A 27,633-nucleotide genomic window follows, 5' to 3' on the forward strand; every position below is an offset into this window, starting at 1 on the left:
ATGGTCTGCCTAGATTTCATATACATTCAGTGTCGTTCCATCTAATGCGACCAACTAATATACAAAAACATGGTTTCAGCAGCTTATATCTCAAAAGATTTTTCTTCTTAAGTAAACCTATTATAAATATAGACATAGCTTTAAAAATGGAATTCAACAGTCGGAAGGAACAACGTAGAGGCCGTGTTACTGCCCACATCTGCTGGGGAAGGTTTTCCTAGCAGGAGGACATCTTTCTAAACGTGCTGAGCATGGCTTCTTTGGTCTGCCTCGTTGCTCTTGTGCATGCAAAGCTTGGGGACTGGGAACTTTTCATTGTGTCTATCAAAATGATGGACTTCTCTTAGGCTAGCATTAAGTTTTGAGGGGATGGAGATGTTTTTTTACCTGCAGTCTGGCACCATAGCTACTAATGGTAGTGGCTGTGGGGACCTGAAACAGGGCTGACGTGACAGAAGCGATGCACGTTTATTGTTTTATTCAAATGACTACATCTGGCTTCCCCATTCAAACAGAATAATTTCACTAAGGCTTAAATATTAAAATGCTAGAGTGTAATTGAAGTTTGAAAGTTCAGGCTTTTTAATTATAAAAGTGAGATGGTTTTTTTTTTCTAGGTAAGAAGAGCAAAGAAAATATTTATTTTGTGCAGGCTCAGAGATTTCCTGGATACTTTTGTTCTTTTCCAATTTTTTTTTTTAAAGTCCCAGATGCCTGGAGACAGTGGCACAGGCCTTTAATTCCAGCAGGTGGATCTTCATGAGTTCAAGGACAACCTGATCTACAGAGGGAGTTCCAGGGCAGCCATGTCTTGAAAAACCGAAAACCAAAGAGAGAGAGAGAGAATGAACAAGAAGGACAAGGAGGAGAAAGAGGAAGCCACAGAAAATGTGCTGCATTGACAGACAGGAGGCAGCAATGATATTCCTAGACCAGCTCGGGTGGACATCCGGGTGGAGAATATTTAGTCGAGGCACTGGTCCAGCTTTATTTTCTTTGTTGAAAGGCAAGGGAAGAGGTCATGAATGGCACAAAGAGGAAGTTAGGACTGGAGCCCACACTCTTCCTATCTGTGGGAAAGACAAAATGGAGGCACACATGGCTGTGTATATCATAAACAGTGCCCAAGGAGCAGGACCGGGCCTCTGCTGTGCCAGGCACTCACAAAGGCGTTGAAGGGTGAGATGCCACTGACCTTAGCAACTGGGGCGGCTGTCACCTCTGTTCCTAGACACTGAAACCTGGTACCGTGATCCGCCGGCCTCCTTGACGCGTGGCCTAGCTCACCTCTAGGTTACCTGAGTGGACCAAGCCATGTGTCTCTCTGTTCCTTTTTCAGTGGTGCTTCATAAATTGAGACAAAATATCAAAAGCAAGAAGCCTTATGTAATATAGCACAGTCTATACATTGAAAATATATTTTAAATGATTTAGAACTAACATAGTTCCAAACCCATTAAAAAATAAGGTGAAATTAACAAAAAAAAATCACATTTTGAAAAAATGTACATACATAATGTACATTCTTGTTAAGAACCATCTGATGGTACAATAAGGCTTTTTAATTTTCTTTTTCTTTTTTTTGGTTTTAGGAAATAAAAGCCAGAGCATAATTTAGAAACAACAGAGCATAAAACCCTAAAATTATCTTATGTACATTTTAATGACATCAATTTCATCTTTTAAAAATGATAGAACTGAATTATGAAAGAGACGAGACCAAACCCCAGTAAACACCATTTCCTTCCCTTAAACACTCTCACGTCTCATGGTTTAGAGAGTAAGCTAAGCTCACAAACTCACAAACATGGAGCCTAAGGCCCCTTCTCTTGGTCGTAGGAACCTGAAATGGCGTCTGCCTTGAACAGGCTCACTAGGCCTGCCAGGCCTCCATTTCTTCAGGCACGCAGTTCATCCCTTTGACCTGTGCCTTCTTTCCGCACAGCCTCCCTTGTCAAGAACTACCAGGTTCTTCTCCTCGACCTTAATAACCTAAAATTCGGGGGTCACATTCTCTCAGGAGCCCCTCTAGCTGCTGCAGACTAAGGCAGCATCCGTATTTCTTACCATGAATCTTCGGGCTCATTACCGCACTGACATGAATGTAGTTCTAATGGTACTTCTACCAGCTGGACTGGGAGCTCTTCAGGGCAGCAGATGTCCTGGTAAGAACTCTGCTACTTATTTCAAGGCTGAAGGTAACCTAGAGTCATAAATACAGACACACACACGTGTCCAAACTGTCACTTATCTACACCCTGGTCTCTAAGAACTAAAGGGGTAAGAAATGGACTAAATGTGAGGAATTAAGAAAAAAAAAAACAGCTGAGAGCTTTTAGACAACAGATATGAGAAGAATGGGAAAGCTAGGGAACATGCTCATCAGCTTAAAAACAGTCCCTTCAGTGTTCAGATAAATCAGCTACATGCATATCCTGTCTGCATTTGGAGAAAAGAACATACAATCGGGTGGTAACAAAATGAATTGAATACTAGTTATCTACCTAAGTTAATATGTTTAGCATTGATGATGACAAGCACAACCTCTACAGAATGCTGGCTGCTTATCTATAATATTTCTTAAAAGAGTATTATTTGGATTTCTCTAGAAGTGATCTGAGGAAACACAGTACAGTATTTCATAGGCAAGAGACACCAAGGCCCCGAGAAGGTAAATGACTTTTCTGGGGGTTCCACGGGGAGTTTGAGAGAGAATGTGCCCAGGGTGGCGGCCAAAGGCTGCACAGGGGCTTAGAGGAGATGGGGTGCAGCCAGGACGGCAGAGGCACAGCTACAGAGCCACCACGCCAACCCGGTTACTACTGAATGAAATGCTCATTCTGCTTCATATTGCCTAAAAAGAAACTTCATGAATTTTTCTAGGAGATGTCAGTGAGATTTGCATCCCATCCCAACCACTTCTTACTTTAGTAAAGATGAATGACTTTTACTTGGGTCAGGCCCTTCATAAGGTATACTAATATTCTAGGGAAATTAATTAATGATGTTAAGGTTGTTTCTGGGGAGAGGACTGGTCCATTAAAATCTTTTATTTTATTATAGAGTTGATGGTGGATTGCATATATAAATGATGCTTCTGAATCATTAGTTGAATGAAGAAAAAAAACCCTTATAAGTCGATTTATATTTTTTTACAAGTAACAGAAATCAGACTCACAGATATGACAAACTTCCTCTACAACCGCTGTCACTCACTGCTAACAATGCCACACACACAACCGGTTGAGGCCATTTCCTTATGTACTTGCTATTTCTTTTTAAGTTTAAAATTTAAAAAAACCTTACATTTACATGCATGTGTAAATTTAAATGTCTGGGTGAGCACCTGCTAAGTGCTCCTGGGTACCACGGAGGTCAAATGAAGGCATCGGGACCGGAAGAACTGGAGTAACAGGGTTACAGGTGGTTATGAACCTCCCAGTGAGGTTGCTGGGAGCTGAACTCCGCTCTTCTCTAAGAGCAGCAAGGGTGTGAGCCACCTTTCCAGCTGCATGCCATTTTTCTAAAAATATTTATTTATTTATTTATTTATTAATTATGTTTTACAATATTCTGTTTGTGTGTATGTCTGCAGGCCAGAAGAGGGCACCAGACCTCATTACAGATAGCTGTGAGCCACCATGTGGTTGCCGGGAATTGAACTCAGACCTTTGGAAGAGCAGGCAATGCTTTTAACCACTGAGCCATCTCTCCAGCCCACCTGCATGCTATTTTTTAAAAAGAGTTTTAAGAATGACATTCATTTTTATTTGCTTTTATTAATTCAGATAACCAAAGAACTGAATTTTCACAAAATTGGTGTAGACAAATGAATCCTTAAAAATCTAAAAGCATGGGATAAAACTGGACTCTCTGAGCATGGCGAACAATGAGGGCTGATGAGAACCCAAGGACAATGGCACGGGGTTTTGATCCTACGTAATGTGCTGGCTTTGTGGGAGCCTAGCCAGTTTGGATGTTCACCTTCCTAGAAATGGACGGAGAGGGGAGGACCTAGGACTTACCACAGGGCAGGGAACCCTGACTGCTCTTTGGACTGGAGAGGGAGGGGGAAAGGAGTGGAGGGAGGGGGAGAAGGGTGGGAGGAGGGGGAGAAGGGTGGGAGGAGGGGAAGAAGGGTGAGAGGAGGGGGAGGGAAATGGGAGGCTGGGAGGAGGTGGAAACTTGTTTTTTTTTTTTTCTCCTTTTCTCAATAAAAAAATGGAAAAGAAAAATCTAAAAGTTCTGTGCTTTAGTCCTAACAACTGACAAAACTCTAAGCAAAACAACTTCTTATGGGCCAAGAGAGCAATCGCTTTGTGGAAAAGCTGAAGATGCGCATGCTTCACGGAAGCAGTGCTGGGAAGGGTGTGGGTGTAGCTTCTGTGGAACCTGAGCAGAGCGAGGGGAGAATATGTATGGGACCTACGAGGACCTACGAGGCCCCAGGTCTGACCAGGGCATGCCAGTTTGGGTGCAGGGCAAGGGAAGAACTCTCCAGCCTGCAAGATCAAGTGTTCTTATGTAATAAATTCGCCTGCAGCCACATCTCTACTTACCAATTTGAAGATATATAAGTGCACCATAGTAAGGTACTTAGAAACTTTGGTGCTGATCCAAGTTAGCGGGTTGGTTTAATGCTTTTACAGCATAAGGTAACTTGTTGGATTTGGGAATACTAGATGTTAAAATACACTACACTGATGACCATAAAATTAAAAATAAAAGACATTATCTATTAACATGTCATTGAAAACACTTATTTATATATAAATTTCATTATTATACAAAGGCTTTCATGATGCTATGCTCAAGGCTTTTATTTTAAAAAGTACAGAATGAAATTCTTGATTTTATTTTTTTTGCAGTGCTTCCATTTGTGCCTGAAGTGAAGGAGGAAATATCAACAATAGCTCTCCACAAAGTCATAAGTTCAGGGTCACTCACTTCAAAATCATTTCAGAAAAAATAAATATATAAGCAAGCATTCATAAAAACTGCCACAATACACATGTAAGCATCAAATACACTAGATAGAATAAAAATCAGCTTTAATGATGATTTTGCTGTTTCCACACAAAAAGTTCTGTGTTTGAGGTATCACCGTAAGACATGCCAATATGGCACATGTGTGTGTCAACCTAATAGTCCTGACCAGCACAGAAACTCCCTGCCAGACTTTCTAGTAAGCTAAGTGATTCTCTTTAAAAGGGGGATATTTTAATTGTTATAAAAACACGGGAGGCATGTGCTAGGAACATGCATTTCATAAAACATTGACACTTGTTACAAATACTTTCATTATTATCTTATAGATCTCACTCATTTAAAAACATAAGATCAGTAAAGCAGTTTTATCTTCAGTGATATTATTTAAAAAGTCGAGAGATTTAAAAACAACAGTGAAGAACTTCACTATCTTTATACATTACACAGTAGATAATAAAGCTATTAAACTCCTCAGTATCAAGAGCAAACCACTACCACCAACCCAGAACGTCACTGGAATAACGCCATTTAGTAGCTGCTGTGTAGATTACTTGGTTTGACTGTGGCTTAACACACAGAAACACAAATACCCAAAACGATGTGCTTTGCGTGTACAAATATCTATACTTGAGGCATGGCTGTCAATTAACAAGATGGATTTAATACCAATGGGCAGAGAGATAAGGGTCCCAACATGTGAAAAATGTCTTTACGGAAGAGGCTGGGATATGCTGCAAAGCGTTATTATATAGCGATTCCAAGGAAGTTACAATAATTAAAAAAATTGAATTCTTCAATTTCCTGAGAGAGGCCAGAGTTTCGGTTACTTTTTGGTGAATTCAGAACGGTTAGGAGAAGAACGTTTTTCCTTTTTTCTCTTCTTTTTTTCCTTTTTGTGATGTTTTCCTTTTTTTGATTTGCTCTTTTTTTCTTTTTTCTTTTCTTTTTTCTGATACTTCTGTTTCTTTTGCTTTGAAGAGTCCTCTTCGGTGGAGCTGGAATAAGACCTATGGGCAAGAACACATCAGGATTGGCATTGCAGCAGGGACTGCAAAATTAAGGTGGATCTGAGCTCCCTTAAATATTGGAAGAGAAAGTTTAAACACAGCCTTCTATGCTCTTTAAAAGCAGAATTCAAAGTTTTTGCTGCTTGGTCACAGAAGGTGATAAAGCTACATCTCTATTCTGCTTAGCTCTAGTAATGCAATGGGCTTTAGAAGGGGTGAGGATGACATTCTTTCTGGCGCTGTGACAGGATGCACACGGCCTGCCCTTCAGAATCTTAGAGGGGAAACTGCAGCACAAAGAGCTCCCAACCTCGTGCACACAGCGCACTTGTATATGTAGTAACTTGTTAGCATATTCTCTTAGGTCACAAAAGGATGCAGTTATGGCTAGATACAAAAAAGGATTCTAATTGTTCCTTAGGATGAATGGATAAGAGCTGAAAATTAACAAAATAAAAGCATGCTTGTGATTCCTGTGATTATTCATGTTAATGAACTTGACCCTTCTGCTTGCAGTGCTAGAAATGAGCACTTGTATTTCTGAGTAATTTTTATTACTTACAGAATGGGTGCTTTTAAATGAATACTGCATGTAGATGAATGAGGATGATTTATCATTATACTTTATTAATATTTTAACACAAAATTGAGAGGGAACACCCATAGAATTTCCTTTCCTGATATAAGATGCAGCAGAGGCTGGGAATGAGGAAAAGAAAAAAACAAAAACTCCATCTTTTCAGATCTTATATAAAGTATAACATTTTACCTATGCTCAAACTAAAAATATATGTGACAAAACAGAAACTGAATTAATTTACAATCAACAGGTATCTCAAAAGTTAGTTCATACAGGTAACATTATATGGACTGAGCAGGTTATATTTATATATTTAGGAGTCTATCTATCTATCTATCTATCTATCTATCTATCTTGCCTATCTATCACCATATAACTATAACCAATATTTGGAAGCTTTTTTTTTTTTTTTTTAAAGTCACGAATTTAAGAGAAGTGCATGGGAGAGGTTGGGGGAGGAAATGGAAGGAGGAAATTCTGTAATTGCATTTTAATTAAAAAATTTTAAAGTTAGATTAGCAATCTAGGAGCTAAAACCCAAACTAAGAAACTTCAGGACAGGGGCTGGAGAGATGGCTCAGAGGTTAAGAGCATTGCCTGCTCTTCCAAAGGTCCTGAGTTCAATTCCCAGCAACCACATGGTGGCTCACAACCATCTGTAATGGGGTCTGGTGCCCTATTCTGGCCTGCAGGCATACACACAGACCGAATATTGTATACATAATAAATAAATAAATAAATAAATAAATAAATAAATTTTTTTAAGAAAAAAACTTCAGGACAGACACAGGGAGCAAAAGCGAATCCAGAGCCTGCAGTGTTCAGGGATCCCCATCCCAGGAGTGGCTTGAGCGGGCCCTGCCTCCAAGATGCCCCTCCTATTCTCTTGCTGGCCTACTTATTTGCACACATACAGCTTCTTCTATGCCTGCACATTTTCTCCATCTTTTTGGTCCTGGATTCTCATAAGGCAAAACTAGGTTTGGGCACAGCACACCATGAGATGGCTATCTGTACATGTACAAAGAAGTTTGGGTTTCAGTTCCTTAGAACTGCAAGGCTTGGCATAGACAGGTCTAAATATAATCTCTAACTACAAACCAAATATAATAAACCAAATATGTCAGAACACGAAAGACTACATAGTCTCATGTTTCCTCCATGCAATGCAACCTGCTGCCTTAGCACAAATCACAACACACTTGTCAGAAATCTGAGCCTCTGCTCCTAGCAGTTCTTATGTTACACCTGAAAGTGAGCTAACTTTGACCACTGACAAGGTTTCTGAAGTATATATATAGCTGAGTGCATTATAAAATTATAAAGTGGTAATACCCGATTAAAAAAAAATCTGGGAGGATAAATCCAGACCAGACCTCAGTATGAGCGAATGCTCAAAACCATTTCTACTTATCTCAGTTTGAACAAGACTGTACTTAGTAACCAGGGGGAGAATTTGTCTCTTAATCACATTTGATCAACTTTTTAAATTAATCATTAAAAATCTTACCAGTAAAAAAATTCACAAATGGCTAGTGAGGGTTGTGGAAGAGTTGAAGGAAGTTTGGGCTTATGAAATTTTATTACATTCCATGAAGAAATTAATTTCTTAGTCATGATAATGAAAGAAGAATACAGACATTTAGAATCCAATTTCAAAAATGAGCAAAAATATATATGAGGAATTCTGATGTGCATCAAATCAAAATTTCAGTTCTCACTGTAAATGTGAAATCCAGAACACAAATGTATAAAGGAGGAGGGGCACCACCTCTCATCAGGACCTTGGTTCGTTCCAGAGAGAACATGCAAGGTGACTGTGTGATGACATCATTTCTGATTCCTAATTTCTAATGTCGAGGGTGTTGCTACTTCACTACAGTAAATATAAATATGTTATTCTCATTAAGAAAACTCTCCAGTAAATTAACTAGATTATATGAAAAAGAAAATTTATAATCCTTCCAGACTAACAGCTTATGTTTTTCTTTTCAGTACCTATTAAAATATTAACCTATTAAATAACCTATTAAAATGTACCTTTTCCTCTTTTTCTTCAATTTAATCTTCTCCTTGCTTTTTTCCTTTTTCTTCTCCTCTTCTTCATTTATTCCTGTAAGGGAAAAAGTGGAGGAAACCATCAGTTACCACAAGACTACGTACAAATATGCTTTGTGTGTGTGTGTCTGTATATACCTGCGTGTGCCTGTGTATTTTATTTTATAGTTAGAAAGATGAAGTCAACATAAACAGGAGTAAAAAGTAAAAGCAAGAAAGAGCCTGCAAAATGACTTCTCTTTCATAGATGGTAATTACAATATGATGGTGATATATTCTACTAGGAAACTCAGAAGATCACATTAGCTCATAGATTATGTCTTAACAAACTTAAGAATGAAATCAACTGAGCATCTGACTATTCACAATGATACGAAATCAGAAATTAGTATCAAGTGGAAGATAGTATAGAGGAAGATTACAAATATGTATAATCAAACACCACACCCTGACCCAACTTCTGTGTCAAAGGAAAATGAGAGAGAAAGCACAGCACATAGGACAGTGGAACAGGAGAGGACACAGCACACAGTGGGGACAGTGGAGCAGGGGAGGACACAGCACACAGTGGGGACAGTGGAACAGGAGAGGACACAGCACACAGTGGGGACAGTGGAGCAAGGGAGGACACAGCACACAGTGGGGACAGCGGAGCAGGGGAGGACACAGCACACAGTGGGGACAGTGGAGCAGGGGAGGACACAGCACACAGTGGGGACAGCGGAGCAGGAGAAGACACAGCACACAGTGGGGACAGCGGAGCAGGGGAAGAAACAGCACACAGTGGGGACAGCGGAGCAGGGGAAGAAACAGCACACAGTGGGTGTAGTGGAGTAGAAGGAGAGGACACAGCACACAGTGGGGACAGCGGAGCAGGAGAAGACACAGCACACAGTGGGTGCAGTGGAGCAGAAGGAGAGGACACAGCACACAGTGGGGACAGTGGAGCAGGGGAGGACACAGCACACAGTGGGGACAGTGGAGCAGGGGAGGACACAGCACACAGTGGGTGCAGTGGAGCAGGGGAGGACACAGCACACAGTGGGGACAGCGGAGCAGGGGAGGACACAGCACACAGTGGGGACAGCGGAGCAGAAGGAGAGGACACAGCACACAGTGGGGACAGTGGAGCAGAAGGAGAGGACACAGCACACAGTGGGTGCAGTGGAGCAGAAGGAGAGGACACAGCACACAGTGGGGACAGTGGAGCAGGGGAGGACACTGCACACAGTGGGGACAGTGGAGCAGAAGGAGAGGACACAGCACACAGTGGGTGCAGTGGAGCAGAAGGAGAGGACACAGCACACAGTGGGGACAGTGGAGCAGGGGAGGACACTGCACACAGTGGGTGCAGTGGAGCAGAAGGAGAGGACACAGCACACAGTGGGGACAGTGGAGCAGGGGAGGACACTGCACACAGTGGGGACAGCGGAGCAGGAGAGGACACTGCACACAGTGGGGACAGCGGAGCAGGAGAGGACACTGCACACAGTGGGTGCAGTGGAGCAGAAGGAGAGGACACTGCACACAGTGGGGACAGCGGAGCAGAAGGAGAGGACACTGCACACAGTGGGGACAGTGGAGCAGGAGAGGACACTGCACACAGTGGGGACAGTGGAGCAGGAGAGGACACTGCACACAGTGGGGACAGCGGAGCAGAAGGAGAGGACACTGCACACAGTGGGGACAGCGGAGCAGGAGAAGACACAGCACACAGTGGGTTCAGCGAAGCAGAAGGAGAGGACAGCCCATGATGTTAAGTACCTGCACCAAGTAAGAATCTGAGACAGCCCATCAGGGCTCCTCCTCATGCTTAACAACTTCTCTTACCTCAAATTGGAATACAAAATTACTGTTTAAAGCTCTCCGAAAATCTAGAACACAATGAATTTACTTCTGTAGAATATCTACATAGATATTATATAGCATCATACTGCTCCCATTACAATAACGAGGATTTTATTATACATAGGATGGAGTAAACAGTAGAGACACTTCTTTTACAAACAACTGAAGCTTGTTTTTGCTCTTTTTTTATAATATAAAAACTTTCTATATAAATCTTTCAATGGTTTTAAAAATTATTTTTACTTATGTGAATGCCCTATATATGCAGTGCTGCAGAAACCAAAGAAGGGTGGAGAATTTCCTAGAGCTGGACTTACAAACAGTTGTGAGCTTCCTGAACATTGGGGAACATTATTTTAAGGTGTATGACTTCTGTTTATGATGCATTTGTTTACTTCTGTGAAGCTCTGTTTCTGTGTCTGTCTAAAACACCTGATAGGCTAATAAAGAGCTGAATGGCCAATAGAGAGGCAGGAAAGAGAAATAGGCGGAGCTAGCAGGCAGAGAGGATAACTATGAGGAGAAAAGGATCTTGGAGCGAGAGAGGAAGGAAGAGGACTTTGGGGACCAGTCACCCAGTTTCCCAGCTACACAGTCAAACACTCAGTAAGAAGAAAATAAAAGGTATACAGGAATAGAGACAGATAAAAGCTCCAAGGCCAAAGATAGATCGGATAATTTAAGAAAAGATGGCCAGAAATAAGTCAAGCTAAGGCTGTACATTCATAACTAAGAATAGGCCTCTGTGTGTGATTTATTTGGAAGCTGGGTGGTGGGGCCCCCAAAATGTCAAAAAAAAAAAAGTAAGAGCAAAAACAGCCAACAACACTTGAGGTGGGAGCTGAACTCAGTCCCTGTGGAACCACAGCAAGCTCTCGTAACCGCTGAGCCCTCGCTGCAATCCTCAGGTACACTGTGGTGAGAGTCCGTCCAAAAGCAGAAAGGAAGCTCCTGGGGCTTATATACTGGCAGTCTTAGCATGTTCCTTTGCCTATGCCTAGGATTCTCTGTGTACTCAAAATCGCTATGAAGGTTCTGAGCATCTAAAATCTCTGCTATTTGTCAATGGGGCCTGACAATCCGATGTTTGTCTTATACAAGTTTAACAGACAACAAGCGAGGAAAAATCAAAATACCAGTTATGGAATCAGAAGCTGACTTGCCTCCTGATCGCTAATCTCATGCCAGTGACTTCCTGTGCTGTAGCCCTTGCATGTGGTCAGAAAGACAACTCGGTGATAGCACAGTTACACAAGTGTGACATGACCCAGGAGGAGACAGGAGAAAAGCCACGCTTACTTTTCTCTTGCAGAGCCTGCAATTTGTTCAGTTCTTCATTTTCTTCATCGCTGTCCTCACTACTTGTGCTACTGACGTCCAACACAATGTCCCTTTTGGGGTCAACCCGGAGAAAATTGCGGCACTCAAAAGTCAGATGACCAGCTAAATAAACAAAACAAAACAAAAACCAAGAAGGATAAATCTAGTTGCATTTCATTTGTATTTTGATAAATAAAGCTTGTCTGAAAATAAAAAAAAAGTAAAATAGCCATACTGGCCAGCCTTATAGACTAGGCAGCAATGGTAATCCCAGTAGCCACAATGACACACACATTTAATCCCAGTAGACACGCTAGCTTGCCATAGAAACCAGGCGGTAGTGGTGCACGCCCTTAATCCCAGCACTAGGGAGGATTATAAAATGGGAGGAGACAGCTCTCAGGTCAGTCTCATGCTGAGGTTTTCTGGAGGCAGGATCGCCATTTTGAACTGAGGTTTTGGTAAGAGCCAGTGGCTGGTTGTTTTGGTTTTCTGACCTTCAGGTTGAATCCCAATTTTTGTCTCTGACTTTTTATTAATTGTGTTTCAGATAAAACTACACATGCATCTGTGCTGTTTGTTTTGGTGCATCACAGGGGGTAGCAGAGTACAAGGTCAATAACAACACAAGAGCCTTAACTTTTATCCTGTTGCTGGAGGTTAGACTTTATCCTATACACTTTTTGCTTGAATACAGTATTCCAACAGAACTTTCCCCTTCTTCATTGGAACTTCTAATTCAAGAAACATTGTGGGTGCACTTGTCATACATTTCAGAACACTGAAGCACTGTGGTAACTTAAAACATTCTCGCATACATGAAACCGTATATTTTATTCGCTCCCTGTAGCCTCTCCTCCTCGGCTTGCCTGCCAACTCATGTGGTTACAGCTTTCACCTAATTCAAGTGGTCATAATGCATAAGCATCACACAAAACTAAAAATACTTCTCGAAAGGATTTAAAAAATGAAATATTTAAATTCTGATATCACTTTTCCTAAAATTCTTCCAGTAAGAAAACTTCAGTCCCTTGTTCCCTGTGATGGTTCTCACTAACCTGATCCTGACAGGATCGGGGATCACCCGAAGACAAGCCTCAGGCTGTCTTTGAGGGTTTAGAGAAGGTTAGCAGAGGTGGGAACATTAGCCCTGTGTGAGGGCAACAGCATTCTAAGAGCTGGGTCCTGAACTGAAGGAAACAGACAGAGTGGGCTGACAGGTTTGTGCAGTGGGTGAAACCACTCGCCTTTGAGCCTGAGGACTTAAGTTCCATCCCTAGGATCCACGTGGTGGAAGGAAGGAGAGATATCACGTTTTCCTGTGATATCTACATGTTGCCATGGTACCTGAGTAAACACGTGCATGCGTGCACACACGTGCACACACACACACACACACACACACATAAACAGAGACAGACACACAGAGATAGATAGATAGAGATAGATAGATAGATAGATAGATAGGTTCCAGGTGGCAGCTTGCATCTTTCCCCTCTGGTGGCTACATGGTATCTCCTGACTCCACCTTCTTTCTCCCAGCATTCAGTTTAGTTTTCCCTGCCCAGCTCTGTTCTGCCCTGCTATAGGACTAAGCAGTTACTTTATTCATTAACCAATAAAAGCAACATATAGAGGACATCCATACCACCACTCAGTCAGCGTGCGACTCACTGTGTGTTCAGCACGCACTCCGGCTTTCGCTCTGAGACCCTTTTCACCCCTGCACTGGGAGGGTCACCTTTCCTTCTTGTTGGCTCGGGTTTCTGGTTTGACTCCGCTATTATCACATTAACTCCCTCCAGGGCTATGCACTTGGCACAGAAAAGGGGGCTTTCCACAGTTCTCACAGTAGCCCAGCTTGCCACTGTGACCAGAATTCCTTGTGACACAATCTTACTTTACTCAAGTTAGCTTTCTACCCAAATCCCTGGCACCGAAATGATCACATAAGTGAAATGCGTAGGGTCCCACACCTATTCTAGTTTCCCTTTAGTGAAGGGGACATGAAAAATTACTTATGAAACTATACTGAAGTCTGGCTTTTGCCTGTTGCTGTTCTTTTTCCTTTTAGGACAACACTGTCTTTCTAACCATTTGTCTCCATGGGGTTTCTTTTCTAAATATACACTAAGAAGATGAAGGGTAAAGAATTATGACTGTGAGGGGCTGGGGGTTGGCTCAGTGACCAAGGCAGTAGTCATCCAAGTGTGAGGACTGGGTTCCTTGAGCCCCTATACAAAAGGTCAGGTGGGCATAGTGGCCGCCTGTAGTCCCAGTACCTGGGAGGCAGAGACTGGGGGTCCATGGGGCAAGCTGGCTAAGGTGAGAGGTCAAATCAGCAGGCTCTGGGTTTACTGAGAGATCAGGTTCAGGATGATACACCCCAAATGTGGGTTGTACCTTCCCACGAGTTGGAGGCCCAGATGGAATAAAAGGGGGAAAGGACACCAGCCGTGCAGGACTTCTGCTTCCTGTCAGCAGTGAGGGTGGTACACACCCCACCTGCCATCGTGTTCTAGGAGACAACAGAGCAGACCCAGACCATGACAGATAGGAACCCAAGAGAGCTTGAGCTAGGGAGGAGCAGTCCCTCCCATTTTATTCAGACATCTGTCACAGTGACCAGAAAGGAAAATGCAATGACTAGCGGAAGTCTGTCAAGAGCGCCCATCACTCAGGGGAAGAACAACAGTCAGCTGTGGCAAGTATCTTCCTGTACATTAAATAATAGCACAGACTCTCACAGGAATGAAAATCAGGGACCCATCAATGATCACCGTAGTAGCATTATTCGTAATGCTAAAAAGATAAAAACAACCAAGTATCTACCCACAGGTGAATGGATAAAGAAAGTGTAGTATATCCATGCGATGCAACACCATTCGACTGTAAGAAATAATGTCAACATGTGTGCACAGTACAACATGGGGTAACTTTGAAACATTTCGCTAAGTCAGACACAAAGGACAAACTCTGTGGCTCCTCCACTAAAGGCTGTGTAGAGTAGCAGAAACCACCAAGAGCTAAGGAAAGGAAGGGATGCAGTTTCTACTTCATGACTAGAGTTTCTATTCGAGGTAATCAAAATGATTCGGAATAGGAAGTGGAGATGGCTGTCCAGAACTATGAAGGTAATTAATGTTCAGGACAATTTACTGAAAAACTGGTTAAAATTTTACATTTGATACATTTTTGCCACTATGGGAAGTAAGAAAACATAACAAGCACAGCACAGCATGGAATTGATAACCAGAGCACAAATTCCACCTTTCCATCTTGTACCGTAGGAGCCTCCACTTCCTAATATACAGCAGCCGCCGTCCACAACTATAACCAGTCAATGACCCAATTACACAAGTTCTCCTAATCGTCACAGCAACCTCTATGAGGTTAGGTACTGTAACGATCTCATTTTGCAGACAGAAAACCAAACACAACGGTGAAGCCATATGCCCACGGCGGCATATCTAGTAAGTGCTGAGCTGTTTACCCGAATCATCTGTTGCCAAAACAACCAGAAGCCAATGTTAACTAAAATGAAGACCAGGAAATCTTCTTCATGGAGTTATTTAATCATGGTCTGTGATATTTATTTTATTTTTAAGTTTTTTTTATAAATAACAAAGTTTATAAATTAATTTCTTACTCTTAATGGAAATCTTTGTTGAATCACTTATATTTGTTAGAAAACAGCCCTTCAGTGAAGTGGCATATCCTAAACAGTCCAGTGTAGTTAGCACAGATGTCAAACAACTTTAGCAACAGCAGGTAATGCCGAGAACAACCATTGGTAAGGCCTGCAGAGCAGCTGGATTTGCCTCGAGGAATGCTGTTTACAGAATCAAATCACGGTACTGTATGTAATTACATAGGCTTGGGTGTACTTTCTAATTCTATTATATTAATCACATGGAAGACATTGTTGAAAACAAGTTTTTTGCACATGAGCAGAAATTCTGGGACCAATCAAACCCTTATATAAAGGGATAAATTCAGCAAACATTCAAAGATTGTTTTTAATGCCTTTACTCTTCATCTGGTATCCAGAAACAAAGCAATACATAGATGCATATATAGCATATACAGCATACATACACACACATGTTTAAATCTTTTAAAAATTTACTTATATTATTTTATATGTGTGTTTCTAAATTTTTATTTATTTATTGCCTGCATGGATGTATATATATCATGTGCATGCCTGCTGCTGGTGGAGGCCAGAAAAGGATGCTAGCTCCCTGGACTGAAGGTTCACATGGTTATGAGTTACCACATGGCTGCTGGGAATCAAACCTGGGTCCTCTAGAAGAGCAACAAGTGCTCTAAACTGTCTAGCCATCTCCCTAGCACCACCTATATTCTTATATACATAGGCTTTTCTTTTATATTTTAAATTAACTTAGTTCTATTTTCTTCAAACTTCTAAATCTCCCGCCAACCCCTCATATTTCATGGCTCCTTTGCTAGTTACCAAGTCAACTTCAAACCCTGGTAGGGGCTCCGGACCACCCACAGAGCTGCTGAAGTCAGGATACTGAACCATCCTGCTCCCTCCCAGCCCCCAAAACAATGGCCCCAGCAAACACAAGTAGACACAATATTGCTTTTTACTTACGGTAGCCACATTTTTTGCAGCCTGCTCGGACATTGTCCTTGTTGCAACCTGAAATACAATTGGAGAACATTTGGAGAAATACATATAAGTAAAAATAAAGACTTCATCATATGATAAAATCCCAAGAAAACCTTTTGTTCTAAAACTTCTTGAAAAAGAACTCTAATCTTAGCAACACTACTCAATTATTTTGATTAACAGCTTACTGAAAGTGAGTTTACCCAAATCATTTGACCAATATTTCAAGAACATATATTTTTCTAATTCAGTAGGAAAACAGCACTGTAGTTGAGAAGTTAAACATTTAAGAATCCTACAACATTGAGGAAGAAATTCTAGGACACCATGGCTTATTGTTGAAACGTAATTAATTTACCATATATTTATAAATACTTACCATATATATACATATAAATATAATATACATGCATAGAAACATTAAGATGTAGCAAACGTTTTTGTGTCTTTCAGTAGAAAAATAATTCTACCTTTTCTCAAAGAAATTGATGGTATTCCATAAAATTCACTGTAATTGTTTGGTATCATAAAATAACTTAAATTCAGCACTTGAACTTTGATAAGCGAAAACAGAGTAGTCACAGTTCAATTCTGATAAAAGTTCCCAAATATTCACAGTATTTCTGTGTAGTCGATCCACACAGATGGTGCTGAAAAAAGGAAAACTCACTTTTAAAATTGTGATGAAATACACACCGCAGTGAGGATTTTGATCACTTCAAATGTGCATCTTAGCAGCGTGGCAAATAGTTCCAATGATGTGCAGCTCTCAACTGCTGTCCTTCTCCAAATGGTTTTTATCACCAAGAACAACTGCACACAGTAAACACCTTCATGTCTCCCCAATCTCAGCTATTCCAGCCTACTTTCTAAATATTTGTCTCTCTGGAGAAACCAGGCAATACTTTTTTTTTTTTTTTTTTTTTTTGAGACAGGGTTTCCCTGTGTAGTAGCCCTAGTCCTGGAACTCTGTAGATCAGACTAGTCTTGAACTCACAGAGATCAGCCTGCTCTGCCTCCCGAGTGCTAGGATTAAAGGCGTGCACCACCACTGCCAGGCTGATAGTTGTTCCTTTTAAAAGTCTGACATGGTGTTTTTAAGAATCATCCATATTATAGCATGCACCAGAACTGCATTATTTTTTATGGCCAAATATTCCACTGAACATCAAAATGAACTTTAACCTCTCAGTGGCTTCTGTAAAGCAACGAGAGGCCAAGTGCAACATTATTCCATTTCTCTGGTGCAGGAGGCCCACTTTCTAAATCCTTTCAGTGGAGTTCTCATCCTCATGTGAGGCTGTTGTAAAATGTAGAGAGCAGAAAGAACGCATTAGTAGTTGTAAATGAAAATAATTCTTAAACCACCTCTTTAATGTGATAAGCTTGAACACTAGTTATTTCCCCCTACTCCTAAGTTGGAGAAAAACATTATGCTAAGCGAGCTGGTTCTGTAAACGCAGCCCTACAACACATACTACATTAGTACTACAATAAGTAACAAGCGCTGCTCCATGGCCCACAGACATCCTTAGAGAACATCTAAGAAGATGCACCTTGTATCCAGGTGACGGGACCAGGTGGATGCTGCATCCCGCTGACATCTGAGCCTCCCATGCACACACAGCACAGCTGTAAGCATCTCCCCACTAGCCTCTGAGTGACAGCTCCATCATGTTTGGAGCTAGGACCTTTCTGACACTACTCATTACACCCTCCTCCAACCCCTTCCTAAGAACTCACTAGTTACAGTCCTTCTGAAGCCAACTTTCACCTCAAACTCTAGAAGCTGTTACTACTTTTTACAGTATTTCCATGTTTAAATCAGAGAAGGTGTCACCGCTGAAGTTTCTAAGCACGGTGTACTGACTGATCCCTTCCCTTTAGACGCTGTCTTTACTTTGTCCTGTAAGAACCCACATGCCACAGTTAGCAGAATCAGCTGTGGAATATGACTGGATTAATATAATTTAAGGCTTCTCCATGATGAAAATAATTGCATGTTGACCAAAAAAATCAGAGAATATGGGTCAGTGTTGTTTCCATAGAAACCACAGATGTTGAATAATATGGAACAAACTGCTTTATGCACAGACGAATAGTAACAGGCAGGTGTGAAACTATCTCACCTCTGCCTGTGCTAGAACTGAACTCATTTAGAGCAAGAGACACTGATATGAACTCATTCTTCAAGTGCTTCCTATTTCTGGAATGAACAGAACATGAACTTTTTCTCAGGCTATCTTCTGTAACCAAGACAAAACTTTTTATGACAAAAAAAAATAACCAGATCTTTTTATAAGCTACTTCCTTACTAGCCTTTGTCTAAATTAAGATCTCAGTTTTATTTGTAATCATTTGCAAGACTGCCTGGCTAATGAAGGTTTCCGTGGACCTTTGAGACCAAGGCAAAGGACATCACAGACCTGGGGAAAGTGATGTAATCATAGATCATAGTTCACCCTGTTGTCAAGATCTGGCTTCTAGCTAAGTATCTGTAATCTCAACATCAGGAGGCTGAGGCAGGAGGATGCTGAGTTCAAGTCTAGTAGGGCTACACAGTGAGCTTAAGGCCAGTTTGGCCTGTGTGTGTGTGTGTGTGTGTGTGTGTGTGTGGCGGGGAGTGGGGGGTTCATTCATTTCCGAAGCATGGCGACAGTGGCAGAGTGCTGGGTTTGCTGTACTTTGCCTTTTCTGGTTTCTGAACATTGTTAGCAAGGATCTTCTTAGAGTCAATAAACTCCTTTCTTTTTCAATTTAATCTTTTGTTTTCTGTCGTTCAGACAGGAACTCTGGCTATTGTGTGGTGAGGCCCCTTCCCAGTGCAGAGAGTCACTCTCCCATTGACTTGTAGCTCCTTGATGTTCCTGGTTCCCTCACCACTAAGTTGGCTTAGGCAGTGATGCCTCCTGCCCCCTTCAAGTTCTCCTTGGTAATCAGGACCTACAATCTAAAGGTCACCATAGAAGCACATAATAAGGCCAGGTTGCGTGTATGCTGGGGGGTGGGGCATCGAGGGCTGCATTCCAGTGGTGAAAGCCTTCAGCAGCAAACTCAGAATACACTTCAAGGGCTGTGAAACACTTGTAACTTGAAGGAGGGAGAAACACACCACTGTGGAAAATCAGCACATCCTGAGGAAAAGACCGATGGCCAATGCGAAAAAATGGGGAAGAAGGCAAACAGTGGACAGAAAGCATATGGAAAAGAAACAGGAACGGCTCTAAAACATGTAGGAAGTGCTCATTAATAATGGTATCAGGATTCCATTTTCTCTTATGAAAGGAGCTCAGGTAGAGAAACTTGAAGAGAGCTTTGAGTGGAGCACACTCTGGAAGGGTCAGTGGGGCACACTCGGGAAGGATCAGTGGGCACACTCTGGAAGGGTCAGTGGGCACACTCGGGAAGGGTCAGTGGGCACACTCTGGAAGGGTCACTGGGCACACTCTGGAAGGGTTAGTGGGGCACACTCTGGAAGGGTCAGTGGGAAAGCACACTCTGGAAGGGTCAGTGGGCACACTCGGGAAGGGTCAGTGGGGCACACTCTGGAAGGGTCAGTGGGAAAGCACACTCTGGAAGGGTCAGTGGGCACACTGGGGAAGGGTCAGTGGGGCACACTCTGGAAGGGTCAGTGGGCACACTCGGGAAGGGTCAGTGGGGCACACTCTGGAAGGGTCAGTGGGCACACTCGGGAAGGGTCAGTGGAGCACACTCTGGAAGGGTCAGTGGGGCACACTCGGGAAGGGTCAGTGGGCACACTCTGGAAGGGTCAGTGGGCACACTCTGGAAGGGTCAGTGGAGCACACTCTGGAAGGGTCAGTGGGGAGCACACTCTGGAAGGGTCAGTGGGAAAGCACACTCTGGAAGGGTCAGTGGGCACACTCTGGAAGGATCAGTGGGGCACACTCTGGAAGGGTCAGTGGGCACACTCGGGAAGGGTCAGTGGGCACACTCTGGAAGGGTCAGTGGGGAGCACACTCTGGAAGGGTCAGTGGGAAAGCACACTCTGGAAGGGTCAGTGGGCACACTCTGGAAGGGTCAGTGGGGCACACTCTGGAAGGGTCAGTGGGCACACTCGGGAAGGGTCAGTGGGCACACTCTGGAAGGGTCAGTGGGGCACACTCGGGAAGGGTCAGTGGGCACACTCGGACTCGGGAAGGGTCAGTGGGGAGCACACTCGGGAAGGGTCAGTGGGGAGCACACTCGGGAAGGGTCAGTGGTGTGTAAACGAGCACCACAAAGTCTACCACAAGGCCTTATTCCAACAATCCCACACCTGAGAAGTCAGTTCACTTGCACAAGTGCAAACCTACTATGTCTAAATCTAAGTTATGGCATGAAGGAATGAGGCCAGTGCTTCATGAAATTTAACAATCCCTAGCACATACAGAAAGAGGAAAGAAAGTTACAGCAGAACTGTCCGTGATGTTGCATGTATATAACAAGGATTGAACTTTACTTTGGTTATTTATTTCTTTTCTTCTATAGCAGTGGTTCTCAACCTGGGCCAAGAACCCCTTGGGGGTCAAACGAGCCTTTCAAGGGGTCGCCTAAGAACACTGGAAAATATATTTATATAATTGTTCATAACAGTAGCAAATTACAATTATGAAGCAGCAACAAAGATAATTTTGTGGTTGGGATCAGCACAACACGAGGAGCTGTATTAAAGGCCGAGAGTTAAAGGTTGAGAACCACTGTCTATCATATATACACAAATTCTTTGGTCGCACTTTTTTTTTATCTGTAGGCCTTTTAATAGATGTAAATTATATTTTAGTAAAGCAGGTGACACAGAAGGAAAACTTATAAACAGCAAGAGCGGGAAGCAAAGGTGAGAAAAAAATCAGAGAAGGGAGCTGAGGCGGAGGATGACAAGCTGCTGGGGTTACACAGTGGAAACAATGTTTCAAAAACTGAAACAGAATGGCTAAAGAAAGGGAAGAAAAACAAGTGATGAGATTCTTGGTAGCTCTCTCAAAATAACGCAAAAACATCAGATTTGACATAAATACAGTTTTTTGGAAGGTATATTGTCTGGTTTCCAAGCCAAAAATAATTCTGAGATGCTCTATAGACCCTGTTGGCCTATAATTTACTATGTATGCCCGTCTGCCTTCAAATTCATAGTGCCGCTCCTGCCTCTACCTCCCCAGTGCTGCGATTCTAGGCAGGTACACCACACTAGGCTCAAAGTTAATATACAGCCACTTAGAAATGTCAGGGCCTCACAAGATGTCAGTCTGGGTTCAGAACAGGCTGGACTGGCAGAATTCCTCAGAAACTTTGTTTCTGCTTGCCAGGAAAAGTAGTTACTTTCTTATCCACTCCTATAGCCCCGCCCCCTCACCCAATCTCCAGAAAAGAGCATCTCGTTTTCTATTAACTCTAACAAGTCTCCAATAACTCAAGGACCCACACTGGTCACCCTGCTTAATTTGCCCTCCTCCCCCTGCAACATAACCCCTATATCAGGCAGGACTCTCCAATCATTTTTGCTATCTTCTCTATTCCCATATCCCTGGCAACGGCCAGTCTGCTTCTCTCCCCACCTTTTCTCTCTGCTCCGCTCTCTGTCCCTGAGACATGGCAGACACCCCAGACGACTGGCTATTCTCCCTCTCACATCTACAGTAAACACCTTCCCCCTTAATCACAGAGCAGGCATTTAGGTGGCTTCTTTACTGAGCTCTTCACAAATGGTAACAGCAATCAGTAGAACCTACTTTCCTATTTTATCTCTGTCTTGTACTTTGAAAACATAATCATTTAATGTCAAAAGCAAGCAGCTAAAGTGTCCAAGCTTTCTCTGTATCACTTAGCAACTGCATCACCTCCACCCCAGGACACCATCTTTTCATTTTTAATTTAATTAGATTCGGTAACAGTGGGTTGGATTTCTTTTGTTTTGTAATCATTTTCCATTTGGTCATCTTATTCATTTAAGTTAACATACTGTGGGGTTCTTTCAATAGAGTATTAATTTATTGTGTGGGTGTGTGCTTTTTAACCTCAGATAGAAGGGATATTTAATATAGGGATGATGATGTCTGTATAAAATATAATTGTCTTGTGAAAATTGACTATAAAAATAAAACACGTGTTTATACTTTCTATTGGTTTATATTAATAGTTGTAGATATACTCTCCTTTGAGATTTTACATGGAACAAGGAGACTAAAACAGAAAAAAATAACAGAAATTAGAAATCTTTCAAGAATTTAAACAGTAAGCTAAATGAAATTCTTGATGGAATTCTTTGAAAGAGCAGATGTCCTATTGTTTATGTCTCTTTAATCATTTGATCCCAAAGGGAGGGGTGAAAACCCAGCTAGAACCCCTTCAACTAATGATATGAAATAGCTAACTTAAGTAAAAGCATAAGATTCTTCCTTCTATTTGCTTCACAAAATAACGGATGAAGGAAAGTTAAGTTGGATATATTGACACTGCCTGTAATCAGAGACCACAGAGGGGTTTGCCTTTAGCTTGAGATGAGCCTGCTGTATTGTGAGTTTCAAGCAGATCTGAGCTACATTTAGCAAGAAGTTACAGGGAGAGTTTAGAGTAATCACCAAAGTCTCCTTCAAAAATATATTGCAATTGTCTCCAACTAAGATAAGAACAAGAAGCCTGTGGTCTTTCCCAACCCAAAGATTCCTCACTTATCTCTTCACTCTGCCCAAATTGGTGAGATCTTAACTGGGGAGCCCAGGTACCCATAAGCCTTGGGTATATAACCAAAAGTTATTGTCACTGGACAATAAGTTTAATCTGTGGTCTAATGAAATAATCAAGACTACCAGCACTGGATTGTGCCTGTCGTAAATGAGCCATAAATCCTGTATATGGGTGTATAACTCTGAACTGGTATTACACAAGTCATCAAAACGAATAAAGTCCCTCACTACAAGAAGCTACACCATACTAGGTTACTTAGGGCAGTGTACATTAGCATCCTGGCACACCCAGCCCTGCCCGTTGGGGACCTTGCAGTGTGCTCCTGTGTGCAAGACAAGCATACCCTGTCCATTTAACAGGCAAAACTCCGCCTATTTCTACCTCTTCTTCCCTTTTCTCTCTGTTATCTCTCTCTCTTCTCTTCCTCTGTTCCTGTCCCCAGAGGCTGGTCTCTCCCTTCCTCTCCCCCCTTTTCTTTTAACAAAATTTCCCACATAGGCCCTGTTCTCCTGTGTGTCTATCTCTCACCCGCAGTGTCTGCCTGGCCTGTCGGTCTCTCACCCAACATGGGCTCCCACCCACCAAGGTCTCTCTCCTGCCGCATCATATCCGTGTACCATAGTTGTGATTCATGACAGACTGCGCTGGGCAACATGAAAAACAACATATTAGTTTGCTAATAAGCACTGAAAAAGTGACAGGCAAGACTGTCAGCTGAAAACCCGAGGCTGGAATGAATACATAACTAAGGGATAACAGTAACACAGGCACATGGCACAGAAAGAAAAACACGCGAGAGATCAGAAAAGAGTCGAGTCAGGTTTTCTCCATCACTGATGCATACATAAGAAAGGCAGAAAAAGGCAGAAAAGCATTGGTCATGCTCAGAGCTATACACTTCGTTCTTGTTGAGGAGGGAGGTTTAATAGTTTAGAAGCTGAAGAAATTCCCCCCTTCGTTATGGAGACAATAAAACAATCTATGGAAGGTTAAGTGACTTCAAGAACATTACAAAATTGCCTCCCAGGAATGATAGAATCAGACATGATTTTATGAATATTATTTCAGCAGCCATGTTAGAGAGAGAAGTTACCTAGAGCACGGCTGAGGAATGAGGGAAACAGGCTGGAGTGTGGTTTCACATGTCTGTGATTACGTAGATGCTTCAGCAATATGCTGAAGGGGGGCAAGATGGAAATGTCAACGTGGCACTGTCGTCCTCTGTCCTGGGGACAGACTTCCCTGAGAGACACAATCCCTATCAGTAACACACACTGCCACTTGTGCCTGGGCCGACACTTGATGGAGAACAGCGACTCACCAACACCACTTCAACGACAGCTAATCTGATCAACTGTGAACGAGCAAAGAAATGCTCTGAAGAAAGTAAACTTCGCTGAATCCTATGTTCAGTGCTCTGTGTGAACTAACTAAGCGTCTCAGATTTTCCTAAGGTCTTCAGTCTCTTATTGTTACCCACATAATGGTTTAAGCTAGCATACAATGCTGAGGAGCGGCAGCGGGATCACGTGACCGCTGAAACAGACAAGGCTGGTGGTTTCTGAAAAGCAGCCTCATTACTCTATAGTTACACCTTATAATAACCAGGAACAGAATCACCCCAAGCTGAATCCATCGCACCTAACATAAAGGAGCATGACACAATACTTGTCCTCCTTGATGATCACCTCAATGGAGCTCTATTTTCCTCCCATGCAGCGTCTGGATCGATCATCCAAGAAATTATCTTAACACCTTCTGTGTCTGTATTTTCTAAAGCGGGTTGCATTGTACGTCCACGCCACCTGTCATGCCTATTATCTTGATTCTGAGCAGCTTTAAGCAGTTTATGTAAGTCGTTCCATCTAGTTTAATGGCACAATTTATTATTACGCTTTGCAGCATTATTTTGAACTGAAAGGTTAACATATTTTTCACACTGGTCTCAAGTTTAAGAACATCTCAAACAAAGCGAGAAGAAAAGTCGCTTTTGTCCCTTTTCTTTAAGTTGCACAGTTTCATCACAAAAGTTTTACAGCGTGTCTCCTGGTGTGCTCAGACCACACGGGCGCTGAGAACGCCTCATCAAATAATAAACAGTGACAGCGGGCCAGCTCCGGGTGCAGGTGTGTGATGCAGAGATCACCAGAACCTCTCAAAATGCCCCAGCAAGCTACTGTTCAGACTTGTCTCTCGCTAATGTCCCCTTATATGCCATCATTCCCAGGATCCAGTCAGAGCTCCTCCTCACACATTACACACCCTGGCCATACAATCTCATTCAGGCTCTGTCCCTTAATTCCTATGATGCGTTGTTCTCAACTCTAACTTCTTGCCTAAGATCTACGTATTCCTATGCGATTAGCTATTTCCATTTGGAAACTAACCTCAACGCACGCTCCAAACTGAACTCATCACCACCTCCCTAGACTCTGCTCTTGGGAGATGTCTTCCCAGTTATGAGGTCTCTCCAATCATCTCACGTCAGGAGCCAGGTGAATGTCTTTTCCCAACTACAACAAAGCAGTCCTCAATTCTTGGCGATTAGACCACCAAAGACACACCTCCAATTTAGCTGCTTCTCTAATGAGACCACAGCCTCAACAGGTGTCATAGCATACATAACTCACCAGAAACACCCCAAACTATCCACTGTGCCTCCAAATTAGCAAACTCTCCTCTAGGTCACTGCATCTTAAAATGTAACTTAAAAAAAAAAACACCCTAAAGCAGTTTCTTATTGTCTATCAACACCCAAACGCTTTGTTCTTGCTTAATGTTCTTCAATTACAGGGTATTTCTTTATTGTGCCACTGATAGGTTAGGAAATGCACCTCCACATGGTGGAGAAGAGCTAGGATAACCTTGTAATCGCCAAGTTACCTGATTTCTACGTCCCTCAGCCTGTGAAGTGGGAATATGAACAGCTATCTCGGAGCAGCTGTTATTCAAGGAAGAGCAAAAACCACAATGTTTGACATAGTATCGGATGCATGGGTTACATAGTAAATGTTCAATACTGTGATTATTGCTTTAGGTAATTTCTCTTTTCTTTCACAGCACACTGAAGGTTAGCCACAACAGGCACCTTTCATTTCCTCTTCTTTCTTCCTCTTCATATCCAGTCCCTCTCCCTGCAGGCTCCCCACCCTCTCACATCTTAGGTCTCATCTGGTACCTAAACCTTTTGTACTCTGCATCCTGCTAGGTGTCCACACTATTTTGCTTGCCACAGCAGTAGTTCTACTTTCTGTAAATTCCTCCCTTTTCCCTGCTGTGTTCATGAGAGCAAGGGTGGCTCTCGTGCTCCCGACCACACCATGAAGAGTGGACAGTCATTTCTCACAGCTACAGACGGGCTCCTTTGCAAACTGCGGAAGTTAGGAAAGCAGCCACCGGACCCTACCTCCACCCCAACCCATCTCTGAAATAAGGTTTGGAAAAGGCTGCCAAGAACAAAGGCAGAGATCAAACAGCCGCAGGAAGCACAGTTTTAAGCAAAGTCGGGGCTTTACAAACATTTTCAGGGTCTTTTCTACAGTACTGTGCATTGTGAATCTCCAAAATTCGCGGCGGGAATATCTCTTTAAAACACCTGCCAACAGGAGTCTGCCGAGACAGACACATCTTGACAAAGGCGGCTTGGGAAGTTTTTGCAGCTCCTGAACTCTCCAGTAAGCTGGAGTAGCAGACAAAAACATCCCCGGAGCATGCCGTTTTGAGGTTAGAAATCTCTGAAGACAAAATTGAAACCTAGAAAGAATCAGATATAATTCAACAAGGCTCCTTCTTTTACAGATAGGGAAACTGAGGCCCTGAAGGGCACAGCAAACCGGCCTACAGCCACACTGTAACTACAGACAGGAAGAGCCAAACAAATCCCAGGTGCGCTTCTGGACTTGGTGTCTTTAAGTATAATGTGTGTGGCGCCCTGGGTTCGCCAAATGTTCACATTTCGAATTTTATTTTGAAGCCCTGTGAAAGTTCCTGATAGTCTTCTGGGTAACTTGTCCTCTTAGGCCTAGAGTTTATTGCTCCCAAGTCTTCTCTTCCTCCTACAACACACTTTCCTTGTAAGCCTGGGCAGTTCGGGCTTGACTAGGAGCGATCGAGACGACCTCTCCCTCTTTCCTCGCTCCCTTTGGACTTGTAGTGTAAACTTTTTTTTCACGTAAACCAACCAACTCTGTACATTTTCAGGCCTTCGTCTGAATACCCGAGGACTCCCCGCCGCCCCGCTCCCTGGACTCCACTGCTCGCCCTATTCCTCTGTAAGAGGACCCTGCGGTTGATCTTCACCTGGGACTGCCATGAGGCAGCTGAGCGGAGTCCTGAGCTTTCGAGATCGCGCTAGGGTCAGGTCCGTTGCGAGGATAACGCACTATCGGAGAGATCTCTCCCACCCGGTCCCCACAACTATAGCACACGGCAGGGGAAGGCCAGATGCGCTCCCGGGGTTCGCGGAACTAAGGCGCCGCGGAATCAATTTCCAGGGGAGTCCTACCGCGGAG

General features: G+C 42.8%; 1 protein-coding gene across 1 annotated transcript; it reads right to left on the reverse strand.

The window, feature by feature from the left end:
• Positions 1-4,167: 4,167 nt before the first annotated feature.
• On the reverse strand, positions 4,168-27,597 carry Srek1ip1 (SREK1 interacting protein 1). Its single transcript, XM_041663431.1, has 5 exons — positions 27,422-27,597; positions 16,424-16,471; positions 11,782-11,925; positions 8,617-8,689; positions 4,168-5,996 (listed from the first exon to the last, which is right to left on the reverse strand). The coding sequence occupies exons 1-5, from the start codon at positions 27,432-27,434 to the stop codon at positions 5,813-5,815; spliced, it is 462 nt and encodes a 153-aa protein (XP_041519365.1). The 5' UTR covers positions 27,435-27,597; the 3' UTR covers positions 4,168-5,812.
• Between the last annotated feature and the right edge of the window lie 36 nt (positions 27,598-27,633).

The sequence above is a fragment of the Microtus oregoni genome, unplaced genomic scaffold, assembly GCF_018167655.1.
Source record: "Microtus oregoni isolate MIOR12 unplaced genomic scaffold, Mior012 000014F_ref0000157, whole genome shotgun sequence".
Classification (NCBI taxonomy): domain Eukaryota; kingdom Metazoa; phylum Chordata; class Mammalia; order Rodentia; family Cricetidae; genus Microtus; species Microtus oregoni.